Consider the following 19,493-nt stretch of genomic DNA (forward strand, 5'->3'; position numbering starts at 1 on the left):
TGACAGTGCTGCTAAGTACTCCAGGACCCCCTCCATCACCACTGCCAGGCTGAGATGGCAGTGTACTCTAGGACCCCCTCCATCACCACTGCCAGGCTGAGATGGCAGTGTGCTCTAGGACCCCTCTCTATCACCACTGCCAGGCTGAGATGGCAGTGTGCTCCAGGACCCCTCTCCATCACCACTGCCAGGCTGAGATGGCAGTGTGCTCTAGGACCCCTCTAAATCACCACTGCAGGGCTGAGATGGCAGTGTGCTCCAGGACCCCCCTCCATCACCACTGCTGGGCTGAGATGGCAGTGTGCTCTAGGACCCCTCTCCATCACCACTGCCAGGCTGAGATGGCAGTGTGCTCTAGGACCCTACTCCATCACCACTGCCAGGCTGAGATGGCAGTGTGCTCCAGGACCTCCCTCCTTCACCACTGCAGGGCTGAGATGGCAGTGTGCTCTAGGACCCCTCTCCATCACCACTGCTGGGCTGAGATGGCAGTGTTCAAATCCATGATTGTTTATGCTCTTGTCCCATCCCAAGTTCTGATGGCAAGTGATGACTGCAGAAACTGGGATGTCCTCCCTGGACCCCAGCTCTCCCAGACACACTTCTTTTAGAGTCTTGCTCCATGAGCTCAGCGATCATCCCCTCCTACCTCCCAACTGCTTTACTGAAATGATTCCCTGCCGTGGCTTTCACCATCCTGTACTATGACACACACTTTGCCTCTTATTCTCCCCATGAGAACACGCACTCCATGGAGCTGAGTTCCTTTTGGCTCTTTTCCAGTGTACCGACCTGGCAGCCCCGAGCACAGCACCCAAGGAAAGGAGGGAAGGCGCTGACTGTACCTGTGACACATGAGCACTCCCTCCAGCCCACATCTGCACTCTGAAGATACGTTAGTCACCCAGGCATACGAGAACAAAATGGAATATAATATACCAAAAGATTAAGTAAGCACAACTCGGGTTATATTTACTTTAATTTTTTCTTCTTACATTGCCACGTTTCCCTGCTTTCTACAACTGAATGCACTGTCAAGTAATCAGAAATATGTAGACATTATGTTAAATAGATTAACCAATCAAGATGGAAAACAGCCCCAGACCCAGAGCTGAACTTCTGCAGCAGAGTGTCCAGAAGGGAAGAGGAATTTAGACAGTCAGTGAGGGCCAGGTAAGAAATCTGACCCTCACCTGCATGTACAGCACAAACCACCCTATTGCCCAGACTCCTTGCTCCTTCTGCATTGGACCTCCTGAGAATGATCTTTTCACACATGAAAGAAGACCAGACATACCTCTGCTCAAGCTGTGGCTCGCTCTGCCCTCTGGGGGGATGGGGAATGTGCTTTCTTTGCAGGCCTGTCTGTTCCATGTCTGTCCACAGCTCTGCCTGTACTACTCTCCACGGTCACCCCCCGTCCCTGGGGTGGTTCAGTCACATCCCATCCTTCCTTACTGCTGTCACTTTGACCTGATTCTCATGTACCATGTCCTGGACCACACCCCTAACTGCTTCTCACCCATCATTCTCTTTACAAGTTCCCCCACTTCCTCCTGCTCAGAGGCTCCTGAGTCTGAGGAAGCCTACAGAGAGGTGGGCAGGCTCTCCTCAGAGTCTCCTGTGATAAAGCAGTCACTGCATCTGGTGGGAAAGGCATGTATAAAGCCCCACATGACCTTGAGGCATGTGCTGTGAGAGCCGGGTGTATATGAGACAGGTGCACAATAGCTCGCTCCATGCAGTATCACCCTGAAGCTCCACTCACATCTTTGAGCTGTCCCTTCTTTTCTAAAGACACTCCACCCCACCTGCTCTACCTTGTTAAACTCTAGGACAACTTAATGGACCTGGGCAGATAAAACTGCCCCTCTTAGGGGACCTCATGGTCTACTTTGTAGGTATCTCTGTCATTCTGACTCTCTCCTTTCTGCTTGAGCTGTCTAAGCAATGTCTTTTTTCCTAATATTCTCATTAATCAATTGATCCTAACACCACGTGACATGGAAGAAAAGAAAGGGATGTGATATCTTATATGCTATGTCTCTATGACAAAAAGCTGAAGCCATGTGAATAAAGAAGCCCAAAATGAATTCAGTGCTGAACCACTCACTACAGGCAAAGCATCAAACATCATCCACAAAGCATGGTTCATAGGATCACGTTATCTAAAGGCATTTCCCATCCCTACCGAAGTGAATGATTTCACTTATGCTGTGAAGGATTATGCTGTCACACTTCACAGATTTAAGCCAAAAATGATTGTTCCAGTATTTTTTTCATCCGTAAGTTACTAATAGTACACATGCTATCTTGTGCCTGATATTGGACAGATTCATCACATATATTCACACTCACTCCTTGAGCATGTTAACTCACCATACGACATGTCAAAAAACCTCCCAACTTTTCTCAGAAGAACCAGTTTCCTTCTCACTAGGAACCCTTGCAATCAGCATGTCCACCTGCCCTACCCTAGGCCTCCAACTTTCTGCTAGCAGACTCCACATCAGGACACCTATGTTTCTCTGCCGCCAGGGTTGGAGGGACTCAGCAGCCAGGCACCTGTCACAGCCTATTAATGATTCATGTGATGCCCAGCCAACCAGCCTAAAATCAGTACCCTAAAACCTAAGAACCCATTTTAAATGTCTTCTTGAAAGTCATTAAAGACCTGTAAAGACATTGTAAAGTGGAAGTCATAGAATGAGAGACTGAATTTACAACATATAACCAAAAACTGACACACAGTTTTAAAATAAACAAGAAAAATGAAGAAACAGTTGAGCTGTTATTTACTAGGGAAGATGTAAGGAAGGCAGGAAGGGAGAGGAGGAAGAAAACTCATGGCCATGACAGCCATGGAAATGAAAGTGTACAGAGATCACAGCATGCCTAGCAGGGCAATGAAAAACTCTTCACACCAAACTATGGGCTGACGTGGGCATCTATGCATTGCTGCTGCTGCACACTTCTGCAACCACTCTGGAGTGCAACCAGGGATCACCTAATGAAGCTTGCAGATCCCACAGCCAGCACAGCCTGTGCATGTGCCACCCAGAGAAGCTGGAGGACACAGGCATCAAGCACATGTGCTGACAGCCCATAAGAGCAGAGCTCATTACAGTCACAAAGAGAGGAACCTGATCACTTCTGGACGACCCAACCAATATAAACATACACCCTGGGTTCACATACCAGAGTATAATGACATACATACAAGGAATGTTCGGCTAGGCTTCAGAAACCTTTCCAACTTTCTAGAAAGAGCAAGTTCTCCTTCTCACTGGGGTCTGGCACCTGGGAAAGCGGGAACTAACCCTGCAGAGCTGGAGAGCAACTTCGATCAACATGTCCACCTTCACCCCACCCCCCAGGCCTGCAACCCTTCCCCCGAGTCCACATCAGAGCTTAATCATTTATGCTTCTGTAGTGGCCAGGGCTGAACTTGGCAGCCAAAGGACTTGGCAACTGCAAAGAAATGAGAGGATTAGAACGAGGAGCAAGAACCCTGTTCTGTCTCATCAATACAGCTGAATAAAGAAGCGAAGCTCAGAACAGACATTCCAAACGTCATGGATATTTATGTGGCATAAAAGCTGAACTGAAACTGTCTAGGGTGACGGAGGAGAATAACGGGGGTGGGGGGGATGAGATAAAGGAGGCAGGGTGTGGAGGGAATAGTCTCCATGTACAATGTATACCTCTGTGAAATTTTTGAAAAAATGAATTATGCAACTGACTCTCACTGATGGCCCAGATGATGATCTTTGGTGCAAAAGGCCTCATCTAAAGCAAAAGAACACATGGCATTCCTTTTACCTGAAAACCTGCACTTAGAATTTGAGGACCTCCCTGTTTATGTTTAAGTAACAGAAGAAGAGATGAAGGGGACTCAAATCCACTGATGGTAACAAAGTCCCTGTTGCCTGCCTGCCACCTAGGGTGAAAAAAATAATATGCACATTTTACAGATGAGGAAAGTAGAGGCTGCTGCAGAGGGTTCTCAGACAGTCACCATCAAACCAGGCTTTGACCTAGGGCCAGACTCCAAACCCGAGGCACCCCCCTCCCCTCTTCCCTCTCCCCCCGGGCAACTGATACACAGATCAGTCAAGGCTACTGCAAATAACTGTGACTTCAGCAACAATCTCTCCTGCTGCTGCATCAGCTGGGTGACTTCGGCAACCTTCCCACTCTAGTAGTGTGCTTCATTTTACAGATGATTCTGGGTTTCAAAGGACAGCATCAATGTGATATCATTCTACAATGGCATTTCTAACACCTGGCGTGCTGGTGGCACAATCAGTCATTTCTTCTTTCCCTTTCCTTCCCATTCCCACCTTGGTGACCTGGCTCTGTACAGCCCCTGTCTGGACTGCCTGTTAACCACCAGCATGCTCCCACTGACTCCAGACTGCAGATCAGACAGGACTAACACTGCTGTAAAACTGAAGACTGACAAGGAACTACATTTTCCTTGATTTCCAAAGAATACACCAGAATGGATTAGACATGTGCCTTCCACGGGAATCTCCTTTAATATTCCTTAATGCAATATAATGATGAAACAAGGCTTACAGGGTCCAACCAAAGGAAACAACTTTACAGACATCTATTCCCTCTCTGCTGAAAAGCAGGTCCTTGTCACATGCTACACTCCCTCTCTGGGCCTTGGCACTAACCAGGGCCTGACTCACTGAAGCTAGGATTAAGGCAAGTGCACAGCATCTCCCCTCCAGAGCACTCCCATAGGATTCATCCACTTTTAATCTTGCAGGTCTCACTACTGTGAGAAGGACAAACTTAGGACTCAAGGTTACACAGGAAATGAGAATGAACCCAGCAACGCCCCACATAGAAGGTGTGTGGGATCCTGGCCCTTTGTGGTTCTGAGCTCTTTAAGCAGCTAAAAATCCCACACTCCACCTAGCAGCCTGCCAGGAAGAATCTATCAGCCTACAGACCTGTAGATTAGGGTTAGGAATGTAGCTTATCTGGTAGAGTGCTTGCCTACCATGCACAGAACCCTGGCTTCCATGCCGAGCACCACATAAACTGGGCATGATGCCCAGTACCTGTAATTCCATTACTCAGATGGTAGATGCAGGAGGATTAGGAGTTCAAGGTCATCCTCATCTACATAACAAGTTTGAGGCCAGCCAGGCCTAGGTGAGACCCTATGTAAATAATAATAATAATAATAATAATAATAATAATAATAAAAAAGATGAGCAGACAGTGTACCCATCATTCCCTATAAAGTGTTGCCTGAGTGTAGCAAGTAGAACAAAAAGTAAACCCAACACCTCACAGAACTTATGTCTTAGCATCAAAAGAAGTGACCATAGTATTTACCAGATGTCATTAAACCTACAGAAACATAGCATGAAGGTTGAGGCCTGAAGGAGATGAGACCAATGTGGCCATCTGGAAGTAGAGCAGAGCAAGCGTGAGGCGCAGGGACAAACAAGTGAGCATGGGGGTGGGGACAGGTCATGTGGCTGTCCTGGGTCTGCCTAGAGCAGTGGAGGCTGAGGTTGAGGGGCTGGTAGCTGGTTGGCTGGTATTTGCAGGCATGGGGGGGATCCACGTTTCCCTGTGAATACTGCCAAAAGTGAGGCTTGACTGTGCCAACCACACACCACATGTATACAGCTGAAGCACACAGGGCTTCTGAGAAGACAGACAAGAAAAGAGCAGCAGGAGGACAGAAGCAGACAGACAGAGAGACATGCACATTACAGCGAGAAGCATGGGAAGGCCGGAGGTTTCCCCAGACTCTTGTTCCTGGTGACTAGCCTTCAGAGATATTTGTCCCTAAGATGTCTAAGTAGCCCTGAGGCTCACAGGATACAGGCATGAATGAAAATGCCACTCATGGCTTACAATGCAGGCAGCTTTGGCATGGCAGAAGTTTTGTTGTTGTTGTTTTGTTTTCTGTCCCAGCCATTCTGAAAGCTGGGAGTCTCAAAGACAAGTTTACCAAGCCAGGGATGAAAAGTTTTTCTAATTCTCCTGTCTCTTTTAAGAATGCCATCATTCCAAGGTGGGACTCAGCTCTACCCAGGGTCAATCGTGGCAGGAACGAAACCAGGGTAAAGATCCAAAGAGCAAGAGTCAGATCTTCCTACCAATTAAAAAGCACAGAGCTAGCTCAGTTTTCAAATAAGGCCAGAGACAAATTACACAATTTAAAAGAATAAATATTTTAAGGCCATGGGTACCACAAGTTCAAAGACAGCTTATCTTGAGGCAATTAACTCATCACTATAAGTAACAGTAAATCAATCCACACTAATTGCATTTGGTGCAAGAGCTTAGAAGAATCTTTAGCGTTGGCTGGTTATTGATTTGACTCTATTATTATTACTGTTATTATTTTGGTAATCACTTGTGAGGTCAAAAATGCAATGTTTCCAGAGAATGTACCGCATATTCATAGATGGATAGGACTTTAACCTAAGACTATCCAGTTTCCATTTTTCCAGAGATGCTTTAAAGATCTAAAGCACAACAGAACTGAAGATGACACAGATGGTCTTTAGTACAGGCTCTGTAGCGGGAAGCCAGTTAACAAGGGGCCCATGTGCCACCCAGGTCCACACCTCCCTTCTTCCTCCCACACCCTTCCCCAAACTCATAGGAAATCAAGAAATGAATGCAGTACCAGAGTCCTGACTGTCCTTCAAATTCAGAACAGAAATGCAAAATAGAAACTGCCACACAACCCCACATTAGTCCTACCTGATGCCGAGGAGTTCTGTGGTTTCCACTTTGGTAAGAGTTCTGACTGCTAACTTGTACTCAGTCAGCATTCTGTGCTTGAGCTTTGATAACTAAACACACACCTGTGGGTGTACATCATCAAGGCAGCGAGTGGGAAAAGGACAAAGGGGTAAAAAGTCACCGAGATCTGAAGGCATAGACTAACGGATGGAGTCATTATGTCACAAAGACATTGATCAAAACCCATGTACCATCCCTTAAAAACTGCAGTCCTCCTAACTCATGCCCTTTTACTCAATTATGGGCCTTAGTCTTCTGATCTATAACATGGAGATATTAATATTTGCCTAGAAGGGTTATCAGGGCAGAGTAAAGTATGCATATAAAACACTTTACATAGCAATGCCCAACAACTGGCATTGTGAGATCACTTGGGGGTACTAGTAACTGGAATTCCTTACAAATGTTTGTCTTCCATTCTAGTGACTGGAGATTATCTTCAATTCCAATCCCTTTTTCACAGGGGTTAGAAGGAAAGGGAGGAATAAACTATTTACACAGCAACCTCCATGGCTGACTTCATCCTAAATACTATCTCTGCCCAATTTTGAGTATCTGTTCTCCTGTGTTCTGTGTGCTCACACGCCCTTTACCTTCTCCATGCATACCTCACTGCAGCTTGCTGTGATCATATTACAAAGGCTTTTGGCACTTACTTCACTATCAGAATACAAGAAGAGATTATGATACAGGTGCTTAGCAACTGCTTTTGCTAAAGGGAGTTAGTTGGCTCTGCAACTTGGACCTACAAGGTGATTGTTTGTAAATGCAGGAGGAAAGCCTGACATTTCTGCCTTTGTTGTTCCTGTCTGTCTCCTTTACTTTGGATGAAGACAGGTAAGTCATTATCCTTCAACTTTCTTCTTGAGTCACCTTAGATTCCTAAATGAGGAACTTCACAGGGCAGACCCTTCCCAGTAAGGGCAACTGTCCATGAGGGTGAGGTCACACCACAGAGCCAAGTAACCCTCTCCTGAGAGGCAGCTGACCTCTCAAGCAACAAGGGCTTCTTTGACCACCTTGTCTTTCAGCACATCCAGAACACCCAGAGACGAGGATTAGCAGGACCACATCTTGACCAAGATTGCTTAATTATGCAAATCACATATGCCCCAATTCACCCCACATACAAACATATAATTTACATCACTATACCACCGATGGGCTTGTGGACACTGAACCCTTTCTGTTCCTCTACTGAGTACTGCTCAAATTCCCTCTGACGTGTGGTTACCATCATGCTCCAGGTTTCTAAAAATAGGAATTTTAATCAAATAGGATAATATAATCTTAACTCAGCTGAAATAAAACTTTAAAAAATGCAGCTGGAATAATTGTTGTGCTGGTCTTCTGAGTTCCCATCACTCCTAGGCATAACTTTTCCCTAATACTCCATACAATGGCTATTATTTTTAATGCATATTTGGCTCTGCGGGGAAACTATGGAACTGGCAGACAGAGGCCTGACTTCAGCCTAGAAGCCTGTGCACCCAGCACAGTGCCTGACAGAGAAGTGCTTGGTACCCAGATCATCTCACGTACTTTGCATCAAAAGATCCAATAAAAACTGAATTCTTTAGTTGTTCCTACTTTGTCTCTGAAAATTCTGGTTGTTGAGCTGTGGTATGATATACTCCATATGGAAGAATTGGAAAATGCTTGTCAATGACAATGAGTTTAGAGATCAAGGTCTCCTTTACCTCTATTCAGTTTTGTGACAATGCTGTGTGGCCAGGCAAATTTCAACTGCAATAACGCAAAAGACTCATGGCACTGGCTGTCAAGGATTCAACCTCATTTAACACATATCAAATATAAATTTGACAGTGTGTTGTCGAGGTGATGGGTCAATTCCCAACCTCAGCTATATCTAAGAGCTCTCTTGCCACAAAAAGGGAAGGGCCAATGGCCAAGGTCACACGCTGTATCAGAAACAAAGGAAGCTAAATAAAGATGGCTCAGCATTCAGCCACCCTGAACAGTTTCCAAAAGGTACATATTTCAAAACTGCTGATTTCAGACTAAATTTTTCTTTGCAAACTTGCACAACTCACACACCACCTTTTTTTTAAAAAAAACTTATGCTCCAGAGGCCAGGAGATTCTTGATGTCCTTGAAGCTCTATAGAGGATGGAGCTAATGTGCAAAGTCTCTCCGGTGCTGAGCTCTTGTGACATGTATCAGTGTGATGAAAGGCACTCATGGGCAGCAGTGATGAGCAGAGAATGCTAGCAAAATACAGGGCATGATGATCCTTGCCAGGAAGCAGATTTGGAAAGCATGCCCAGTGGGTCTAGAGGAAGGGGCGGGGCTGATGAGAAGGACATGACTAGATGTTCACAAGAATGCCATATGGAAGACCCACCTGGTAAAAGGTTCTCTCCGCCAAGTGGTATATTTATACATTTATGTTAGAGGACACCATTAGGGAAACTCACATCTGTGGAACATGTGACTATAACTCTAAGAACAGACAGAGCCCGCCTCAGATACCGAGAACCATGATAGGAGAGAGTGTGCTCAGTCAAGGTAAGTTCACTGTGACAAGGATGATGGCAGAGAAAGGATGGAAACCAACATCTGAGAACCACGTGGTAAGTCCTTGACACTTATTTTCTTACTAGTGTCAATGGGTACCAAGGTAGCCAAGGTACTGCTTCTATTCCTAAGCAAAGGTAACTTAGAAAGGTTAAGGGACTTGCCCAAGATCACCCAGCAGTGACAGGCCTGGATTCTAAGACAGTTTAAAGCACATGAGGGCAGGCCTTGCTGTAAGACACAGGGCTTTCCTCCAACTGCACACTAGTGCTTCTTCCATGGGTGCATGTGAGGGGACATGACTCTAGGTGCTCCCTGCCCTACCTGTGGGTAACACTGTGTAGACAAAATCTTTTCCAAAAAAAGCCACTAGAGCACTCTGTGGGTGACCTTGCATCTGTCACTTCTGCCTGCAGCTGGCATTGTCTCAATCGCCCTCCTTTCAGGGGAAATTACTGTGTGTCTAGCATGAGTGGGAGAGGGCCAACATGAACATGTGGAGGGCAGCCACTCTGTGGAGACCTGTCAAGCTGACAGCCTCATGCTTAGAGATCCAGCAGCTCAGTGATGTCCAGGAGTGTTGGTGCTCAAGAGTTTTGCCTTACTGGAAGCAAAGTCCTGACTGTGCTCCCAGAACATGTGAAGATGCTGATCTTAGCATTCCAGCATGTTAGCAGTTGTACTAACTATAAATGGCTGGGCACTCTAGTTAAGACATAGTGATTGTCCGACTGGTTACACACAGGCTCCCATGGCTAGCACACATGCCACGCAGGTGGACGCACACAGAAACAAATGTAGTGTAGGAGGTCTACAGGAAAGTGCTCCAAATGGAACGGCTTTTCCTCCCAAAGCTCCAAACCCACTGCAGTGGCTTCGGAGCCCTGCAAGCTTCTACTTCGGAACCATGTGGGAAAGCGTCGAGGTCAAGGTTAATGGCTGGGCTCTGGTTCACTGAGAGCACCCCTAGGGCTAGAAATTCACTCTCTCCACATTGCCAAGATCCAATAATGATTACAGTGCTGACGACAGAGAAGCCAAATTGGTGTGGAAAGTGGGAATGGGCCTTAGAGAGAGCTCCTGGTGCCCCTTGTGGGGAGAGAAAGCTGGTGCTCTCCCCAGACTTCCGCACAACTATGGTCAGAGTGGACTGCTATGCAGAGTCATTCCATCCTATTTCCTCACAGCAGTCTCTGAAATAATCACATCATTGCTAAAAGCTTTCAAAGAGGGAAACAGTGGCTCACATAAACAAAGGAACCCCACAAGTGTCCACTAGACGGCAAGTAGTGGCACCAATGGAGTGGCCCTCATCTGCTCAATGCTGATGACAATTCACACAACAAAGAAAAGAGCATCAGTGTCTAGAAATAAATAAAAAAAATATGAGAATATTAGAGTAAGTGCTTTATAAATAGAATTAAAGCCAAACAAAAAGAATATGGGCATCATCAGCTGTTTTACACCCCTTCCTTTGGTTCTATTGTGAAACTGGACTCATTTTCAAGAGATACAGGAGGAAAAATAGAGCCAGCATCCTTTGATCGCCCACCAAGTGCCATGTACCGGACGCACTGCTCATAAAATTATACTGCTTTTAATATCTCCAACACCAGGAGACATATCACCATCAGCATTTTACAGGTAATAAGATTAACATAAAGAAGTTAAACGACACAACCTACAAATGGCATTGCTGGGAACTAACTCAACCTCTACCTGGTTCTAAAGCCTGCAATTTCTAGGCTACCTTATTGTTCTGGGGTTTTCAAATACCAAAGGCAGTTCACCACCATGCATGCAGGACAGCACCAAAGACTGGAGACATAGACTTACTCTGCTTTGACGTTAGTTTTGAAGCCATCTTTTTTTCTTCTTATAGTGTTGTGGTTTTTGCTTACATATATCAAAGAGGTGACCCTTTTAACTCACATGGCTCAAAAATCAAGCATAGGTTGGGGAAATGGCTCCATGGACAAAGAGGTCCCCAGGCAGGTGTGAGGTCCAGAGCTCATATCCTCAGAACCCATGCAAAAGCCAGGTGGGCATGGCCAATGATCTGCAATCTAAGTGCACAGGAGGCAGAGACAAGGATTCTTAGAGCAAGCTAGCCAGCCAAAACAGTAAGCTCCGGGTTCAGCAAAAGATCCTGCTTCAATATATAAGGGAGAGAGTATTTGAAGAAGACACTCAATGCTTTTGGTCTCTACTGATGTACTGTATGCCTGCACATGCACACATATATGAAACCTGCACATATGTGCCCCTCACATGCAAACATGCCTATGTGTACACTCACCACACATGTCATTATAACCCTGTCTTTCCATGTACTCGGTTTGTATTCTCGCCCTCCCCAGTAGATAACGTGCCTGTATATTTTGTGCATATTTTTACAGAAGCTTGAAAGTAAACATAAGAAATACAGTTTTATCATTTTCAATCTTCCTTTTGCAGTTTCTTATACAGATTAAACATCTTCCTACAGAAATGAGCAGAGAGATATTTTTAACTCTTTTGAAGCTACCGATTATTCTGCTGTTGTTTGCTGATTTTTTACTTAACCCTTACCATATACATGGATATATTACCTATTTCTATTAGATAATTCTACAGTTACATTTCATATATCTGGAAGGATCTATGCACTAGAAAAATTCTGACAAGTGACTATTTTACATCATCTGTCACACACTTGCAGTGGTAACAGATTCTGCTGTATTCATCTCCTTGGGGCACACACTATTTTCACTCCCGTCAACAGCATATGAACAGGGTTATTCCCTTGTGGCCTGCAGTGGGATGTGTACTTGAACTCTGATGTGAGTGAAAAATGACCTCAGCATGGTTTTGCTGATTTTTTTTTAAATCGATGAAATTGAACATTTATCATGTACCCAAGTTATTTCTTTGTTTGCGGTTAATTCTTTTTACATACATGCCTATGAGAAAAGTCTTCATAACAATGAGATAAATTTTAAAAAATTGTATGAAAATAATTCTAGCTGCTTAGCATTTTCCTTGAATTTTAAAGTAATCTTAAAATTCCACTCTAAGGCTTTGATACCTGAAAGCATGCTAAGAGAAATCTGTTTCCTTGAATGAGTACGCTAATCTATCAAACTAGGAAATAATTCAAGGAAAGGCAGAGAAAGCCTCAACTCAGCTACAACGGTAGATCTGAGCCACCATTTATATATGGGGCTCTGATTCAAGCCTAACTAGACTTTCCTATGACACCCATCTAGTCATCTCTTTCGGTTTCCAGTTTCCCCTCAATCCTCTCTTCCCCTCCTCATCTCCTGCACAGCGGCAGCACCCTCCACATCCCCCACATCTCTCATAAGAAAAAATACAGCATAACCACATTTTCAGAACTAGAAATTAGACCCAACATTACAGGCTGCAGGATTCAAGGGAATCCAGCATCTAATTCTCAAACTTGGTATGTAATGATAGATATGATACCACCAAAACGAAGCATCTTCTTTAGATAAAAAGACAAGACTTAGTTAAAAAAAAAAAAAAAAAAAAAAAAAAAAAAGAGTGTATTCGAGCTACAGTAAAAGCCGGCCTGGAAACACATACTCACTGGTCTAACACTCGCACAGATGTCATGGAACTAACCAACTATTACTGATTATATTTAAGCCAGGCATTGTGCAGCCAGACACAAAGACTAGCCCATTATTTAAACCATCCAGCTCAGTGGCTGCCCATCACTTCCAAATGTCTTCTCTAGCACTCCTCTAAGGTCAACAGTGTTGACTGTTGTGGGAAGTAGAGGAAGCCCTTAGCAAATATGTAAGAAGTGGTTAAGTCCTGAGTGAAGGGGTACTGTTGACATGAACACAACCATGTCAAGGACCCCAGTGCCTCAGATCCATAGGAATAGCAAAGCCTTCCCCAGGTCAGGCTCAGGGAAATGGTAAAGCCTTCCCCTGGTCCATGTGTGGATGTTGACAGTATGTGAAGACAATATAATTGTAACTTCCTCTTCCTAGGTGTTTACAGCCTGAGACTACTCCCCTATGGAGACCACCCCCCTGCAAAGATTAGCTAAACCTGCCTCCTTGTTCAGTTCAGCTGTATATAAATACACCCATCTCCTCGATTCAGATTTAGAAAATAATAACACTATGTTTCTGAACTGCTGATGTTTTCCCATATCAATTCAGCTTTTCTGTATGGGTGCCTGTTGTTTCTTCATTCCCTCTTGCCCCATTTAGGTCAATCCCTGAACCCTGCAAGACTGAGGCAGACTGTGCCCTTGGGAATGCATTTTGATTGCATATACTGTCTGTGATTTCTCAGTGTGGTGAGCTGGGCTCTGAACTTCATCACCCATTAGATTTTAGGAGACATGAAAATGCTTCTTCCTGCATGAAGATGTCCACTGTGCAGTTATTTATGGCCCAAACTGGGAGCAAGCAAAGGACTCAATTGTGAGGGGCAAGATCAAATAAAGCATGGAACTCAATACTTCTGCTGCTTTCACAAGGAGTTTGCAAGTCTATGTTCATAAAGTGTGAAATGACTGAAAATACTGGGGGGAAAGGCAATGCTTTTCTAACTGCATAAAGGGTCTTTGGCCCTGCCTTCAGCTGGGAGGCTCCTCTGCCCTGCCTTCAGCTAGGAGGCTCCTCTACCCTGCCTTCAGCTAGGAGGCTCCTCTACCCGGCCTTCAGCTAGGAGGCTCCTCTACCATGCCTTCAGCTAGGAGGCTCCTCTACCATGACTTCTGCTAGGAGGCTCCTCTACCCGGCCTTCAGCTAGGAGGCTCCTCTACCATGACTTCAGCTAGGAGGCTCCTCTACCCTGCCTTCAGCTAGGAGGCTCCTCTACCATGACTTCAGCTAGGAGGCTCCTCTACCCTGCCTTCAGCTAGGAGGCTCCTCTACCCGGCCTTCAGCTAGGAGGCTCCTCTACCATGACTTCAGCTAGGAGGCTCCTCTACCCTGCCTTCAACTAGGAGGCTCCTCTACCATGACTTCTGCTAGGAGGCTCCTCTACCCGGCCTTCAGCTAGGAGGCTCCTCTACCATGACTTCAGCTAGGAGGCTCCTCTACCCGGCCTTCAGCTCTGACTCACACGTGGAGCATTTTCAGCAAACCACTAAGCCACTCAGCTATGTCATGGAACCCAACAAAGCTTTGTCAGTGCTAAAGCTGATGCAGTGATTTCCATTAAAAAAAAAAATCTCATTTACTGTTGGACTGCAAGCTCATCTTTAAAAAAAAAATGCATCGAAAGCATTCTCAATTCTATGAAGAAAGAAATTTACAAGCATTCTCAAATCTTATTTAGTGAACACTAAATAAATACACAAATAGAAAATATGCCATTTTAAAAAACAATCCAGGAATCTGTCTTATTTCAGTGTTTCCTGCCACAAGTCATACACAGTAAATTATTAAATCTACCTAAGGAAAAGCAAATTGTTTTCATTTTGCAAACCGGCTGCACAAGTTCAGTGGTATCTGCCTGAGGATCCCAAGCCAAACAGAACACTAGTGAAGATGAGAAACCTGAATGTTTAGCAGCATTGGCAGGTGAAATTTCCCTGCATACTGTGCATTTTCTGGCCTCCATAGAAAAGCACTTCCATAGGCAGAGGTGAAAGGAAAAAATGTGGGGGGATATGATTGGCAGAACAATGTCCCTCCCAAGACACCCATGTCCTAATCCATGAAACTGTTGAAAAGGAATTAAGACTGCAGGACTGGACTAGGGATTAGCTTTCCTAGCATGCATGAGGCCTGGGTCCATCCCTGTCACTGAAGAAAACACAGTAACAACCAAAAACTAAAGAATAGGAATGAAGACAAAGATCACTAATCAATCACTTGACCATAGGCTAAGGACTTTACCTGGGTTATATGATTATCATCACTGGGGCCTTTAAATATTTTATTATTTGAAACAAGGGGTCATATATTCCAAGATGGTCTTGAACTTGCTACATAGTCAAAGTTGACCTTGAACTCTGAACCTCTTGTGTCCAACTCCTGAGTGTTGGGATCACAGACATGTGCCACCATTTCAAATTTACATGGGGGGGACTGAAATAAGAGAGTATGCTAGGCAAGCATTGTATCACCTGAGCCACATCCCCAGTGCACAGAAGGCGCTCTCTCTCTCTCTCTCTCTCTCTCTCTCTCTCTCTCTCTCTCTCTCTCTCTCTCTCTCTCTCTCTGTGTGTGTGTGTGTGTGTGTGTGTGTGTACATGTGGTGTGTGTATACATGCTTGTATACCCCTGCACATGTGGCCATGAGGGCACGTGAAGAGCAGAGGCTACTGCCAGGCAGGTAATCTTCAATCTCCACCTTAAGCTCTGAGAAAGGATTTCTCACTGAACCCAGAACTCGCTCTCTGACTCGGCTAGGCTAGCAGGCATCCACATCCAGTGATATGCCTGTCTCCATCCCCACAGTGCTGCGTTTCCAGACATGCATCACTGTATCCAGCTTTTCATGTGACTGCTGGGGAGTAAACTCAGGTGTTCATGGTTGTTCAACAGCCATCTCTCCAACATCACCCCCTCCCCAGCCCCAAAAGGAAAGTCAGAGAAGATATGAAGGGACACGCCCTGTTGGTGGCCTTGAAATAGAGGAAGGGCTATAGGCCAGGGACTGCAAGGGACTCCAGCAGTGGAGAAAGACAAGGACGTGGCCTTCAACACTGGCCCTGCCAACATTCTCTTTTGATCTTAGTGGAGGCCATGCTAGACTTCTGAGTTATAAAATATGTATGTTGTTTTGACACAACATGGTGGCAATCCATTTTAGCAAGAGGAAACCAACACGGGGCGAGAGGGGAGAAGACAGAAGAGGAACTGCTACTGTCTGAATGAGAGTGGCTGGTGGGGAACAATTCCATACTGCTTTCTTTATGAGCTAACTGAGAAATCTCACTTAGACAGACTGGCACAGCAAAGTCGCGGGTCAGATAGGGAGGCTGGCTGTGGTGTTCCTCGACCTGTGTGAGCTTCATTCTCGGCTGTGGCACTACTTGATAAAGAGGATCCAGAATCTACTGGGAGCCTGAGGGGGACCAGCCATGGCTCAGGGGCCAGCTCAGGGCAACAACACCAGACCCTGCACTGGATGCCAAGGGCACCACAGAGGAAATAGGTGGTAACCACCGGTGGTGTGGATGTTTAACAGGAGGAATCCCACATTCATCCCCTACGCATCTACACCATGGTCCAGTCTTAGAAAAACGAGGATTTAGTTCAGGGCTAAAGACTGCTTCAGCTGTTCCTGGTTAAGACAAGCTGAAAACCAAGGGTGAATGCAAAGCCCCCTGAGACTGGAGCAGCAAGAAGAACTACCCTACCCGCACGGGGCCTAATTTCTCACCTACAAAGACAGATGCTGGTTGCTTTGATGCACTGTGTGCATGGTGAATGCAGAACTACAAGCGTCGACTACTGATGAAACACCTTTGTGCACTGTGAGATGAGAAATGAAGTCCCCCGTTTCAATTATATAAAACACAGGCATAAAATGGAAGACCTAACAGATGCAGTCATGTGATGCTCCAGGTGATACATGGGTTCCACCTTAGCAACTCATGTTCACTGCAGACCCAGGATAGCTCCCTGAAAACAGTTTGCACAACAGTAGCTTTTCCAACTCTTCCCTTCTCCCCAAAGTCACTGAGAAAGACATAGCATGAATGGCATGGAACAAACTGGGAAGGATGTGGTTTAAGTGCCGGCTCCTTCGGTTTCTGGATGCTCAGCGTATGTCCACCTTCAATCACATGAAGAGAAATCCTAGGAACCCTCACAAGCTGTTCTGAGCACAGGATGAGGTTGCTGCTGGGGAAGGTTCTTCTCACCTCACAAATGACAGACACAGTCAATGTGATTACAGCAGCTGCCATCACACTGTATGTCCGAAAAGACTAGAGCTGATCAGCTACACTGCGAGGATCGGGTTCTTCATGCAATAAACAGGAGCAGCATATGTACTGTGGGAGGTCCAAGATGATAGGCGTGCACCTTGTTACACAAAGCCAGTACCTGAGACGTTCAGTCGGTGGGAGCTGTAAGTGTGGTGACCAACAGCGTTTCCGTATTAGATAACTCTATGAAATTTTACAGCAGGCATTTTCAAAGAACATTTTAGAGCAATATAGTCAGAAATCTTAAAGATTCCATTACCCTGTGTACATACCAACAGAAATAGCATTGTCAAGAGTCAGGCTGCTTGAAGTGATACACAGAGTTTTGACTGAAAAGCACACTAGGTCACTTTTCTTCCTCTCCATAATTACATGAGAGACTGGCTAAGTACATACCACCACACACATTAAACAAACATCACGTACAAGTATTAGGAAAAGATAGAGAGACGCCATCCTCCAAGCCTTGCCACATGCTAGGCACTGCAGAGGGTACACCAGAGCACTCTCCCACTCACATAAAAAGCCTGCTGGGTAGGCTTCACCACACCCGTTTGACCAGGCAATGTACCTGCAGTAACCCAAGATCTGAAGGCATGGATACACGCCCCTAAACCTGGACTTTTCCTCCCAGCTCACCCCAGTTCTGAGTGGGAAATGCATGCCTTGTCTTCTGTCTGCATCCTCTGACCCTGTTCCTTGAACTGCTCTCTAAAACATAAAGAAAGACTATGCTTCTGGAAAGAAGGAGCACAAAATCAACTCCACCCATGCCAGCTAAAGGTCTGGAAAGCAAAGGCAATGCCGAAAGTGGCGTGTGTCCAGCTGGAATTCCCACGGCCACCTCCCGGGCCCCTTACCTTGAAGGAGGCATGCTGCTCCATGTGCCGCAGCAGCTGTGGCTTCTGGGCTGCTGTGTAGTCGCACACTGTGCACTTGAACTGTTTCCCTGGAAAGAAGCGGAGGACAAGGTGAGCGAGGCCAGGCTGGCAGCTCCCGCACGTCACGGGGCCAGTACACAGAGGAAGAGCAGATTCTCAGAGGGGATCAAGAGCCAGGATGATCAGTTGTCAGAAAGTAGGAGCAGGAAGGAGCCCACCACTGAAGGAAGAGAGGGGCCAGCTTCACCCAGGGAAGCTCTGAGCGGTAACTAACATTGGAACACACTTCTACAGGAAGAGAAAAGGTATGGCCAGCCACCTAGAGAGAGAAGGGCACTGAGAGAAAAAAAAAAAAAAAAAAAACAAAAAAACCAGAGGTGTTCAAGAGAGACAGAGATAGAGACAGAGACGGAGAGACACTGATCAGCAAAATGGGCCACAGCATGGTCAGAAACATGAAACAGCATCATCTTCCTTCTGGAACCAGAAGTATGCAGTCTACAGGAAGTTCAGAGCTAACCTGGAAAGAGGGAAGCCAGAACATTGAGGATCCAGAGCATCTCAATGAAGATGAGGTCCTGAGCATCAGATCAGTCTACAGAAAGATGCTCTACATGGAGAAAGATCACTGTGCAAACCCCCCATGCTGTGGGAAAGCCAACAGCATGCCTTCAGCAGTGCCACAGACAACTTCAGAGAAAATCATTGTCTTAGCAATGTATAAAGATTCAACAATTGGGTGAATGGGTGTACGTGTCAAAACAAGGAAATGGATATGAGGAACACATTACATGTCTCCGGATGAGAGTAAACAAAATCTCCATTTGCCATCATACAAATATGTAACCAAACAGAAGTATGACCTCCTATCTGCAGTGGTAAATGGTCCTAATAGTGCCAGCATTATGGGAACATAGCTACTGCCCCTGCAGCGTGGATCCCAAGCAATCCTTGCTCCTCTGGAAAGTGCCACACTGCTACTTCAGACCAGACAGGTAAGACTCTCTGTAGCTGCATCCCTATATTCCCCTGCTCTGCAATCCTGAAGTCAAAGCAAACCAGGGAAAGGCACATGTGGCCTTGACTCCTGTTCTTACAAAGGTAACCACTAGGTCGGGCCAATGACAGATGCTGCTCCTGGTTTTACTAGATGATTCTACTATCTGAGATTCTGTTGACATTCTATGACCTGAAAACCTTATTCTTTGGTACGACATCACCACCACCTTCATGTGTGTCTCTGACTAGTCACTGAGTATCTTGGTGACAGTACCCATGTCCATCATTCTCTATAAACTGATGCCCCACAGCCCACATTCTGATGCATCATTGCACATGACTGTTCTCCACAGTTCTGGCACACGCGTGATGCC

General features: G+C 45.6%; 1 protein-coding gene across 5 annotated transcripts in view; it reads right to left on the reverse strand.

Annotated features, from left to right (window-relative positions):
* Zfat (zinc finger and AT-hook domain containing) overlaps positions 1-19,493 on the reverse strand; it is a 262,439-nt gene that overhangs the window by 46,030 nt on the left and 196,916 nt on the right. For all 5 annotated transcript variants that reach the window (XM_076556010.1, XM_076556009.1, XM_076556007.1 and 2 more), the window contains one exon: positions 18,100-18,188. In XM_076556010.1, the coding sequence (XP_076412125.1) occupies positions 18,100-18,188 (89 nt within the window). The remainder of the gene's footprint in view (positions 1-18,099; positions 18,189-19,493) is intronic.

The sequence above is a fragment of the Peromyscus maniculatus genome, chromosome 20 (assembly GCF_049852395.1).
Source record: "Peromyscus maniculatus bairdii isolate BWxNUB_F1_BW_parent chromosome 20, HU_Pman_BW_mat_3.1, whole genome shotgun sequence".
Taxonomy (NCBI): Eukaryota; Metazoa; Chordata; class Mammalia; order Rodentia; family Cricetidae; genus Peromyscus; species Peromyscus maniculatus.